Below are 12535 nucleotides of genomic sequence, written 5' to 3'. Positions count from 1 at the left end.
AACCTGGAAATGGATGTCAAAATAAGAAGTAAGCCACAGACTAACAACTTGTGAGTGTCAATTTAACACCACCCTTGTCAGGCTCATCAGCAGCCTTTACCAGGCGAACAAAAGGTGATGGCTCTGCCGAGAGCAACTGACGAGAGGTTCTGGGAACACCGATAAGCTGTGCACTGTCACGCTACACTACTTAAGTTTCCTCTCTGGCTGTTTTTATTTTGTTACACATTTAATTAAGAGCCTTCCCAGCAGTGGTACGGAGTCCTGCTTCTAAAAGGCAGTCACAGAGCCCTCCTCCCACCCCTGCCACCTGCTTCCTCCTGCACACTCTTCCCCAGAGCCTCACTGGCCTTCTCCATCTAAACCCAAATCAGCATCAAAGTCCACCCTACCACCTCTTATGGAAACTATGCCAACTTAGAATTCAATTCTGTTTAGGTACAAGTCTTTAACTCTCTTAGCCTCAGGAGGGTTTTGTTTTGTTTGCTTCATGAATAAAAGGGAGACATGACCTCCTACCAGAAGCAGTGGTCAGGAAGACCAAATGAGGAAAGGTTATATGCTCTTAATAATTTGGTTTCCCTTCATATATGCTTGTATTCCACCACCCAATCCAAGTTTTCAATTACCTCATTTCTTGTGAGGATACAGAGCAATGTCCTCAGTCACCAACATCTGTCCTGGACACACTGTGCTGCAGTGCATGCAGGGCTGGAGGGCTAGACTAGAGCTCCAGTCAAGAACATGCCAGACCCAAAGATGACAACCCCTTTGAAACTCTCTATCTCATGGGGAGGCCAAGTCCAAGCTTGGGAGGCCCAGCCAGATAGATGGTCTCCAGCCTTATGCACAATAAGTTTTCATATGTACACACCATTCCCTGAATGACGAAAAATTCTGAAATGTGGGTCTTTGAAGATGAACATGCCAAAGATAAAAACAATGGAAGGGTGGGAGGAGTTCTGGTGAAGCTACCTGGAGGAACTGAATCTCTGGACCAGGCCAAAGTACTTTCCTCCTGTCCCACACAAGCTCTAGAATGCTGGGTAGCAGCCTGATCCTGCCCTGCCCTGTGTAGCTTCTCCTGGGCTTCAGAGTCCCACATTAAACCTGTCAAGGGTTCACAGTTACCCAGGGCACCACCAACAAGAACAATGGTCTTCTCCTTCACCCCTTCTCCATGACCTCTTCCTCTGATTCATAACTGCTTCAACCCCAGCCCATATAATTCTTCTGACAAATGAGTGCCATGTGGAAGGGTGGGGAGACACCCTGGAGCACATATAGAGGTGTGCAGTCAGTGTGTACACACAACCAAACGGGTGTGGCAGGTGAAATGTGTGTGTGCTGATGTGTTCTAGGCTTTGTTCTTCCTCCACTGTGGAGTTGGAGTCCAATACAGGCTTGACAGCCATCATGGTGCATTAACTCCACCTCAATTTCCACTGTCCAAAAGGCATAAAAAGGACCTTGGTGAGAAATGGTGCCTGTTTAAGTGGAAAATGTCATACCAGAGCCACTACTGCCCACCCCCCACCAATATCCACCTTATGCTCAAGAGCGCTCTCTCTCTCTCTCTCTCTCTCTCTCTCACACACACACACACACACACACACACACACACAGAATGCTTGCTGCTGTCTTCAGTGACAAAGAACATAAAGATATCGATTCTATCAATCCTCAGCAAACAGTGCCCCCACCACCTCCACCCCTCCGTTAGTTCCCTGGGGGCTGTCTGAAGCCAGGTATCCATGAGGACAGAAAAGATGCAGAAGTGTCAACCCAGCAAAGAAACCAGTTTTTGTCTATAACTGGGGCATGATCAGGAGACAAAGGAGAAAACGCAGTGGGGACAAAGAAGAAAAGGAGAGGCTGGTGACATGGGCAGCTTCCTAGAAGCAGCCGTCTTATCCTACCACTAGGCTCTCAATTAGATCACCAGGGTCTTACATGGAAGATAAAAGGGTGGCATAGTGTAACAGTTAAGGGCAAGGACACTGGAGCCAAGTTGACTGGGTTTTAATCCTGGCTCTGTGTCCTTGTCAAGTTACTCAACCTCTCTGTGCTTAATGCTCTCAGTTATAAAACAGAAATAAAGATTAGTACCTATTTCATAGAATTGGTAAATGCACTACTACTTCTAGAGCTCTTAGAATACTAAATACTATATATTTGGTAAAAAATTTTTTCAAGACCCTCTTTTTGCATGTGTGTAGTACTAGGTTTTAAACCCAGGGCCTCCACATGCTAGGCAAGCACTCCACCACTGAGCTACATCCCCAGTCCTTTTGAGTTTATTTTGAGACAGGGTCTGACCAAGTTGTTGCCTTAAATTTATGATCTTCCTGCCTCAGTAGCTAGGATCATAGCTAGGATTTCAGATGTGTGCCACCATGCCAGGCAACACCCTCTTTAACACTTTCCTTCTAGGGATCATGTGCAGCCCAGCAATTAGAAGGGCTGTCATGAGGAACGAGACTTGGCAAAGGCAGGAAGGCCCCAACAGTAGCAGTCTAGGCAGAGCCCTTGACTCAATCCCACCCTGTTCCAGAAAGATAGAAAGCAGGACTCCCAGCCCTTCTCCATCCCTGGTAGCCCCAAAGACCCAGAAATCCCTGCCCCAGGTATCCTGCAGGCTTAAACACGTACACCTCTGAAAGGCAAGACCTGGCCCCACAGAGTCCAAGTCCTGGCAACAAAGGAGCCCTTCTCATACTCACATGACTTTTAAGTCCCAGTCTCCACAGGTGACAAAAATTGACTTGACGTTTGGATCTAAGAGGCCTTCCTTCGCCATCCACTCATCGACCCTCTGAAAAGTACACAGGAACAGATGAGATTTTCCTTTATTTTTTTTCCCCCTGAGCCTATGAAGAGCTACAACAGTGAAATGCAGATAAGCTGCTTGTAATCGGAGCAAGAGAAAACTGTGATCTTATTCAGTCATGGCTCTGCTCTGGACTCTCAGCCTTAGCTCAGAACTAGAGAGGCCCCTGGAGGATGATCCCTTCAGGAAGACTCACAAGCCCAAGTGTGTGGGAGGGTGGGCCCCTCCAACCCCCCTGCCTGGCCTCCGATCCCAGCAGGTCAGTCCAACAGCCTGCTCTAACTTCGTTGTTCCTCTCATTGGTCCTCCGACAAGTCATAGCCCAGCACAGACAGGCTGTCCTGGGGCATGAGAATGGTCCAGAAGGAAGCCCCAAGCAGAGACTCCAATCCACAGCTTTGTTCATTCACTTATTCATTTTACCCTTCCGCCCAATGTTTACTAACCAAATTTGTGAATTTGGTTATTTGCCAAATGAAGGTGAAGAGAATTTCATCTTCCTGGGTAGCACTGCCTGTTCCTGTTGCTAAAAGCTCATAAATGGCCCCTGACTTTGTATTTCTCCTTTTCCCAGTTGAGGATTCAAATTTAGCAGAATATTTTGAAGGTTGAGCTCAAATCCTACACAAGGAAAGAAACTGCTCCTAAACATACTTTAAGTTTCTTTCCCTCTGAATGATTTTACCGTTTGCACTCACACTGGAAGTACAAATACTAAAATCAGTATATAATGAGAGAATTATCATGAAGAATTCATGAAGCATTGCCTATTTTTCAGAAGATCTTAGGCATGAGGAGGGAGTAGAGTAGATCACACCACTGCTTCTACACACATAGGAGGGTTATTTCTTAAGGCTGTATCACACAGTATTAAAAATGCAAGACTGAAAGTCAGACACATCTGGGTTCCAACCCTTCGCTCTTCCATATCCAGGTTATGTCATTGATGGGAAGTCATTTAAAAGTCATCTAACCCCTCTGAACCTCAGTTTCCTTCATCTATAAAACAAGGTGGGATGACTAACCTTACAGAGTTGTTGTGAGAATTAATTGGGATAATGTGTTAAGTGCCTACTACAAAATAAGACAGTAGGCTGAGAAGGAAAGAACCACGGACCATCATAAAACAATACAACAGATACAGCAATGGAGAAGTGACCAGAGTGCTAGAACACCAGGAAGAGGAAATGGCTACAAACACAGAAGCAAAGGTATGAGCATAATACTTTTGTTATTTGAGAGGCAATTATTTGTTTCATGTCTGTCTTCCCTACCAGATTATAAGCACCATGAATGCAGGGGTACTCACTGACTTAATCCCTAACCCAGCACAGTGTCTATGCAGTAGATATTTCCTGACTGACTAAAACACAAGCAGGTACAAATTTAGTTGTGAGTGAAATCCAGAGGAAGGATAGGAATGAGGCTGGGGGACTAGTTTGGCCAGACTGCAAACAGCCTTGGGTAACCACCAGGTAACAAAAAACCCATGGGTATCTTTAAATAAGATTACTCTGGGAGGTGTACGCTGGCTCCACAAACACCCCTGAGATACTGGAGGCTTGGCTCATGCCAAAGAAGTCCTTGTGCAAGGCCAAAGATCCTATTTAGCTCCATGGCTATAGCAGTAAAACACCCAGAATGTCAGAGCTGCTCCCTAGTGTCAGACTATGTAGACCATGTCGTCCCTAAACCCTCTTCACAGTCTATATGCCAGAGAATCCTTGTCAGCAGTGTGTCTGGGCCTTCTGTTGAATAACTGCCCCCCAGTCACTTCAGCCCAACCCCCTGCATACATGCACATGCATCTGTAGACACACTAGCACATCCTTTCTCCCATGCTACCTAAAGAAAATAAGGCAGACTTTACACAGGAAAATAGGTAAGGTGAACCTACTGGCCCTATGTTCCCAAGGTAGGTGTCCCATGTGCTACAGGGGGTCCCAATGCCCCAACTCCTACACAGCAGAAACAGAGAGCAGGATAGAACAGGGCTGTCTGGAGGCCATGTCTAGCAAGACCACCATGAGACAGAAGTACTTAATACTCTCTCATGCTGCAGACACTTAGTGAGTGCCTTCTATATGAGTCCAAGGAAGTAATACTACATTTGGAATCAGGCCTGTCCTTCTTCCCTTCTCTGCCTTAAGGAATAAAGGATTAGTGGAACCACCAAGACAACCCCAATCAGCTGGGTCTGGCTTCCCAGTTATTGACAACCTGGTGGGGTCTAGCCTGAGCTCTACTTAGAATAAATGAGCCAGGCAAGCCTCTTGCTAGTTGCCTGCTCAGGACATTGGTTGGGACAAGAAATTAGCTTTAGCTCTATAACCAACTCAGGGCTAATGGGACCCATCTAGTTTCCTTGTCATGCCAGAAACATTCTATTCAAGCTGATGCCAGGAATCTTTCTTCCTTATCCACAAAGTATGTGGAAGTGTCAGAAAATAGCTTCCTGGGTAAAACTCAGGAATCCTCTAAGCACCCTGCTCTGGGGCTGGCTTGGGGTTAGCAGAGGGTTGCCTCCTGAAGATCACATTTCCTGGTCATGGACAATGGCCACAGACAAAACACCCTTCATCTCAATAGCCCTGGTTTGGTGCTGACTCAGAGAAGCATTCTCCTGACAGGGTTCCAGTCACAGACATTCCCAGGAAAAGCTGTCTGGACTCTGGCCTCCCACAGGGGCCAGGCCCTGACCAGGGATGCTGCTGGCTAGGACACAGGGAAGGACAGGCACCTCTTTCTCCTTGAGTCTGGTCTTACAGGGAGTGGCCCATGCTAAGGAGCTCCCTCAGTCATAGCAGCGAATCTCCATCCAAAAAAAAACAAAAAACAAAAAACTCACTGGGGTCAGGAGGCACCCAGAGTACCTTCTCTCAATCTACCGCAGGTGCCCAAACCCCGACCCAATCAGAGGTGGACAGAGCCTGGGCTTCCACATCAGGATCAGAAGTATACTGCACCACAGAGGGGAGTCGAAATCTTCCTTCTGGACCCTATTCCATCCTGAGGAGAACCAGGAAATTCAGTCTGTATCTCTCTTCCCCATGGGACAGGATTCTTGGCTAACGGGAGGTATCTGGTGCTCTTTTCCCACCACTGCCCTACTTCCTCGAGGCTGCCCACCTCCCAAGCACATATGCCTTGCTAGTTTGCTATTCCTCCAGATACGTGGATTCTTCCTGAGCATTGATTATGTCTGAGCTTTGGGTTTATTGGTCTTAAAAATGAACAGAGCACCTAATGAGATCCACAGGCCTTTTCTCTTCTCCCCTCCCCCTACAGAAGATATAGGGGAAACTTCTCCGCCTTGAAAAACCCAGAGGTGGGAGGGGGTGATAGGGGAGCTCAGGCCAAGCATGGTCCTTCCTTATTCCCTTGGGCTAGAGCACAAGAAACAGCGTCTTAACCTTTTCCAGCTCCCTGAGGAGAATATCCTAGAAGTGTGGTCTCTGCCAAGGGTTCTAAAGTCTTTAATTTGATTTCCCTCACATAGGCAATTGTTGTAATTATTCTGATTAGGAATCATTACCCAGCGCAGCCTCTGCACCCCTGACAGGCACAATGTATCCAGCAGCAAGCTGCAGTGGGGCAGGCAGGCCCAGCCGCAGCTCCTGGAGGAGCTGACAACAAACAAAAGCCATCGATGGGGAGTTCTGGGTGAGTTAATGAAGTGCTCACATGCCACAAGAAGCCAACACTAAAACTAAACAAAAACACCTCCAGTCCCCAGGGCTAGCCTCCCAGTGCCACAGATCAGCTTCCTTGAGTCCCAGCCTGGGTGCAGTGCAGAATGCCCCAGAGCCATCAGGGCAGGGCCAAGGACAGGCAGGGTGGGGGCCCTCTGCCTGACTCCTGGCAGCACTCGGACATCTTGTCAGTAACCCTGACGGGAACAGCTGGAGATGACAGATCAATGGTTCAATACTCTCAACAGCATGTCACTGATGTGACAGCAAATGTTATTCTAATCAAGCCATAATCATAGTCAAATTACACGGCTACATTCTCAGGAGGGGAGGGAGAAAAAGGAAGCAGGAAGGGGTCAGAGGTCAGGAATTAAAGGTCATTCAACCTACCTCCAGCACTTGCTGCAGGCTTGGCTGACCATCCACCATGGCTTGAATAATCCCGGTGAGCTGAAAGGAAAGAGAAACAGCCTTTGGGTGGAAAACCAGGATGCAGGGACTCAAAGCTGAACTGGCTCCTTCCCTTTCTTTCTCCTTCTACTCTACAGGTCTCTGACCTGGCACTGCCTCAGGCTCAGAACCCACTGGGAGCCCTGAAAACAAATTCCAAGGACACTATGTAAGCTTTTCCCACAAAAGCCTGTCCTGAGATGAGGGTACACAAATATATGCTAAACACAGGGTGTATCTAATACCCATTTCAGCTTTCATTTTGGAAAAAAAAATTGATTTTTAAATGTCTTTTGTATTAAATAGGCTCAATAACTTCCCCCCAAATACAGCCTGAAGTAAATTCAACTCAAAGCTTCACAGAAGTTCCTGTAAAACTTGGGGAGTGCTAGCACAGGGCAGGCACACTTGGTTTCAAGTCTCCCCCACCAAGCCTCGATGTCCAGAACTCAACCCTGTCACACTCTCCTTAATACCAGTGAGGTCCCACAGGTATCCATCCTTCACCCTGCATACCTGGGTCCTCAATACTGACTAGCCAAAGAGGAAAGAGTCACCTATGAGGAAACTAAGACCAAAAGCCCAGTGTACAGAATCTGGCCTAGAAAATCTCTGGCTCACAGGCCTCTGCTCCTCCTAGGTCAGGACTAGGTTCAAACAAGGTTCTTGTTCTACTTTGTTGTTTTGTTTTGTTTTGAAGTAGAAATACCCCTCAAACACAGACTAGGGAGAGACTGCCTACAAAGATCTGAGGCATGAGGACCCCTTTCCTGGACATCAGTTAGAAATCACAGGCCCAACATGCCCTTGGCTACTTCTAGAAAAAGTAGTAAGTATCTCAGGCTTGCTTGGAAACAACTTTTTTTTTTTTTTTTTTTAAATGGGGGAAGGGGTTTAAAACTCCAATTAAACTATAATTTCATTTAATGAATACCAAATACCCAACTCATAGAAACCAATGGCTCTAAGAGGGAAGGTTATTTTCTCATAGTGACTTACATGGAATGGTAATACACACCTTTTAGGGAAGAAATTTTCATTTTAAGAATGCTGAGTTCCTCTAGGTGGGTTTCTGTAGTTCATCAAGTCATTATTAGGTGGTATTTTAAGGAAGTGTAAGGACACAGCCACTCTATTTTATATTCCAGAAACTGTTTTTATATTAATCTGTATTTTAATTGGGTAACAGCTGCTGCCTACAGACTTCCCATGGTCTAAAAGGAAAATAAATTAGAAAGATTAACTACGCTGTTGTTTCGCAAGGCTTTAACCCACAGCATGCCCACCCGGCTGGCACCTCCACACCCTTTCCTTGCTTGGGAGACCAGAGAACTGCCCAGCAGAGGGAGGGCCTGAGTCAAGGAAAAGAAAAGATTGGTCAGCCAAGAACTGGCTGGGGGGCGGGGGGGGGGGGGAACCCCTGGGTTAGCCACTTTTTAATCTTGGAGTGCAAAGGACTTCTCCTTTTATTTTGCCAACAACTATTCTTGGAGCACTTACTATGTGCAAGGCTCTGTCCGAGGAATCAGGGATCCAGCAGTGAAGACAACATAACCCTGCCTTCATGGAATCTGCATTATTCTTGGTACTCCCTCTTCCACCCAGGGGTATCCTGAGCCTGTCCACCTTCCAGAGTTACACACTGAGCAGGCAAGTCCTGTTTTGTCTCAGGCATGTAGGGGCCAAAGAGAATCAGGAGTAGGCTCAATCTCAATTCCAGGTCCCCGATTTCGATTAGTAACTGACACCCAGGCACCACCATTGCCAGTTGTGACTCAGCTTCTCTCCTGCTAAATTCTTCCAAGGCATGGAGCTGGGACATAGGGTCATGGAAAAGAATGTTCACAGCTACTCCCACTTCTGAGAAAGCTCTGGGAGTGAATGTCAGCCTTGTGTCTAGTCTGAGTTTTCTGGGGCAAGGTCAGGTCCACTTCTCTTGGCTCCCACAAAGGGTAACTCAGACGAACTGTACCTTGAAGAGCTTCAAGTCTCACACAGGTAACCAATGGAAGTGATGCCAAGAACGTTCCTCCTTTGCAGATAGGGCTGAGGTCACCACCTATGTACCCCTAAGTACCTTCCCTAAACCCCGGGAAAATTACAGATGGGGTGAGAAACTCACTACACCAAAAAGGAAAACTGGGGATTTACTCAGATATCCTGTGGCAAGATTCCTCACTGTAGACCAGGCCCACCTCTTGCCACCCTGGGGTTCGGGGAGGGGCTCTACCATCTGGGGGTTGTCACAAGTTCTACTTCCATACTCAGCACTCAGCAATCCTGGCTTAGGAGAAACCGGGTGAGGTCAGCTTCTCTCTGCACATGCTTCCCATAAAACAAGCATTTTCACTGTGACCCAGCCAGGCATGCTCACAACTGAGTTCCTAAAGGATTTGAACTTGACCCTCAGAAAACACAGGGGCTTGGGTTGGTGGGATACAGCTCAGTTGGTACAGTGCTTGCCTCACATGCACAAGACCCTAGGTTCAATCCCCAGCACCACAAAAAAGAAAAAAGAAAAAAAAAAAGAGAGAGAGAGAGAGAGAGAGAGAGAGAGAGAGAGAGAGAGAGAGAGAGAGAGAGAGAAAACACAGGGGCTTAAGCACTGGTTCAAGCAGACATAGTCTTCCAGAAGGTCTAATGCCCCTGCATTCAGTCCTCCAAGAATGAACCACAGCTTATCAGCTCTGCCAAAGCACTGGATGTAGAGGGGGTAAAATTAAAAGAGTACCTATACCTAATACTGACAAACTGTAGAGTTAGGTTAAGAAACTGTGAGGAAGAGAGACAATTTTATAAAATAAATACTGGGAAGTTCTATCTTAGGCCTAACTTAAATCCTTCATGCTGCAGTTTAAGTCCATTCCCACTTAGGTTAATATATGTTTGTAATAAGCTTTCACATCCTCACAATGAAAGGTACTAGAGCAAAGCCAAGTATTATTAAGCTGAGAACCAGGGCTCACAGGCTAAACAGAGCTCAGAGACCTTAACCACTTAAAGCAGGAGAGGTGAGAGAAAGAATTAATGTGTGCTCTGTGGCTCCTTTCACTGAGGAATTACGATTAACTCCCACTTCTCCAGACACAAGCGAGGGGCTTTTGACCCTGACTGATAACATGGCTGGTTACTGAGATCCCCTACCCACACAAGGGCTTTGTCCAGGGACAATCTGGCTTCTTAAACACTGGCAACTATAGGAAGCAGCCCAGGAAACTCAGTGCCAATAACATGTCAGCATCCAGTGCTTCCTTCTTTCATGGTTTATCTCCAACACAATCATATTCTGACACCAAGACAGTTTGTTGATTACATAAGCACTTGTCTCTGTTGTACAATCTGATAATCAGACCCACTCTTTCTCCTCAGACAAAGAGACCAATAAATCTCACCCTTTATAACTACAGGTGCAAGACAAAGCCCTTTACTGGCATTTAGCAAAATGAGTATTTTTCTAGCTTTTTTCAAGACAACACAACAACAACAAAGACTGCACATGGTCAGGGACTGTGAAGCAGCCCAGCTGCCAGAGACAGAGACCTGATGTGCTAGAGCAGAATTCTCAAGGCAAGGAAAGGACTTGGGAGGGAAGGAAACACAGCTCATCCTACCTCTGTTAGAACCATGTCTCCAGGCAGACTACCAAATGGAACTAAGAAAGGATCTCAAGAAGGCTTACACAGAGCCACAAAAGTAAGAGTGCCTGTACACGGGCTAAGGACTCACTCAAGGGGGAATTCTTTTTCCTGTTGTCTCTCCCCACACAAGACTGTGTTCATCTGTGTACCTGCCGCATGCATGTGTGCACATGTGTATGTACACACATGCGCAGGCTTGGGTTCCTAAGAACTCCCTGTGCACAAAAGAGAAAATCCTACCAGAGTAGCAGCCTGGGTACAATCTGGAAGGGCTTAGGGTTGTGTTTTACTTCCTAACAAAAAATGACCTACACCCCTAACCCTAAAGGCAGTTACTGCCAGGGTGGGTGAAGTTTCAGAACAACAGCCTCCATCCTATGTCTATGCTTCTCTCTGTGATACAGCTCTACCTGGTATGAAGAAAAAGCAGTATTTAGATTATCTGAAGTTTTACAAAAAGACTTACTTACTCAAAAGAGCAAGTCAGCAGTACAATTGCTTTTGGGGGAGATGGGAATAACTCCTTGACAATATTTATCCATCTACAGAACACACTTCAAGTGTTTACTCAGTACCAGACCCTAATGATGGGGTAGAGATGAATGAGGTCTAGTTCTGTCCTCAAGGAAGACAGGTCTAGTGGGGAGACAGATGGTTAAAAATATAACTTGTCTGATCAGTACAATGCTAGGGCAAGCACAGGCTGAGATCAGGGAAAGCTTCCCAGGGAAGGTGACCTTTAACAGAGTCCTGGAATACAAGCAGGAGTTATGGGGAGGTAGTGGTGTACAGGCAGAGGAACCACCAGGTGCAAACATGGCTAAGGGAGGACAGCCTTTGGGTGAGAGGAGCAGGTGGGATATGAAGCAGAGGGACATGAGGCTGGACAACAAAGAAGGGACCAGGTCATGGAGAGTTTTGAGCTGTGAAGTCCGAGACAAAATGATCCAGTGTCAGCAACACAACCACAGCCTTACTTTACGAGGATGTGTCAACCACACTCCTACTCCCTTCAAATTATGCATGTACGTCCTTGGGTGAAACTGTCTAGAAAGAAGAAACATAGCTTTCCCCACATTCTCACAATGCTTCCTCCCCTCCTCCCAAACAGCAGCAGCAGTAGCCCTGCTCTGGCAGAAATTTCTCTGGTCTCCATACTCTGGATACTCTGGAACACTGGAGGTATTTCAGTCTTCAACAGGCAGCAAACTTTCCAAAGCTCAAACCTGCCTGGAGCCCAAAAGGTACAGGCCACACACAGAGGATGAAGAATAGGACAAGAGGACCCTATAGACTTTTGAGCCAGTGGAGGGCTCAGGTGACAGGCTTCCTTCCCTCCCATAAAGAAGAGAATTTTCACTATATTAAAATGGAGATTTTTTTCCAAAGGAAGCCAAAAGGACACATTAGCACCCTCTGGTGATTTCCGGGAGAAAGGGGGGAAAGCAGGAGAGAAAAACAAGGAAAAACTTCAATATCATTAGTTAAAACAAAAAGTTTAAGAGACCAGACACCTGGTGCAGGTGGCAAATTCTGGCGTCAAGAATAGGTGACCCTGCACCTTGGTTGTCAACATAGATCTCACTGAGATGCCCACCTCTACCATCAGGCAGGCCCTCCTGTAGCCTACTCTACTCCAGAGATGTTTGGGATTACTCAAGGACTTCTCTCTTCCTATTCCATTCACAGATAGAAGGTAGGTCTCTAAATGAAGGCACACAATCTCTAACATCTCAGTGCCAAACTCTTAAAAGATCCTAGAAACACTCACATTTTCCTATAACCTCTCCTACCACATAGGCTTGACTCTTGATTCCATCACAAAATGCAAAACAAGACATGTCATAGGGGAAAGCAGCCACAGAAGGCTTCTCCTCACTGTTCTGGAGGTCAGAACTCTCAGGGGCTCCTTCCCTCTACCAAAG

The 12535-nt window shown here is 46.5% G+C and overlaps 1 protein-coding gene across 7 annotated transcripts in view; it reads right to left on the bottom strand.

Annotated features, from left to right (window-relative positions):
* Eri3 (ERI1 exoribonuclease family member 3) overlaps positions 1-12535 on the bottom strand; it is a 131793-nt gene that overhangs the window by 85249 nt on the left and 34009 nt on the right. For all 7 annotated transcript variants that reach the window (XM_047533227.1, XM_047532787.1, XM_047533072.1 and 4 more), the window contains 2 exons: positions 6913-6972; positions 2724-2815 (listed from right to left, as the gene is read on the bottom strand). In XM_047533227.1, coding sequence (XP_047389183.1) covers positions 2724-2815; positions 6913-6972 — 152 coding nt within the window. The remainder of the gene's footprint in view (positions 1-2723; positions 2816-6912; positions 6973-12535) is intronic.

The sequence above is a fragment of the Sciurus carolinensis genome, chromosome 1 (genome assembly GCF_902686445.1).
Source record: "Sciurus carolinensis chromosome 1, mSciCar1.2, whole genome shotgun sequence".
NCBI lineage: Eukaryota > Metazoa > Chordata > Mammalia > Rodentia > Sciuridae > Sciurus > Sciurus carolinensis.
Note: the sequence above shows the minus strand (reverse complement) of the source record. Positions and strands in the feature narration are given on the sequence as shown.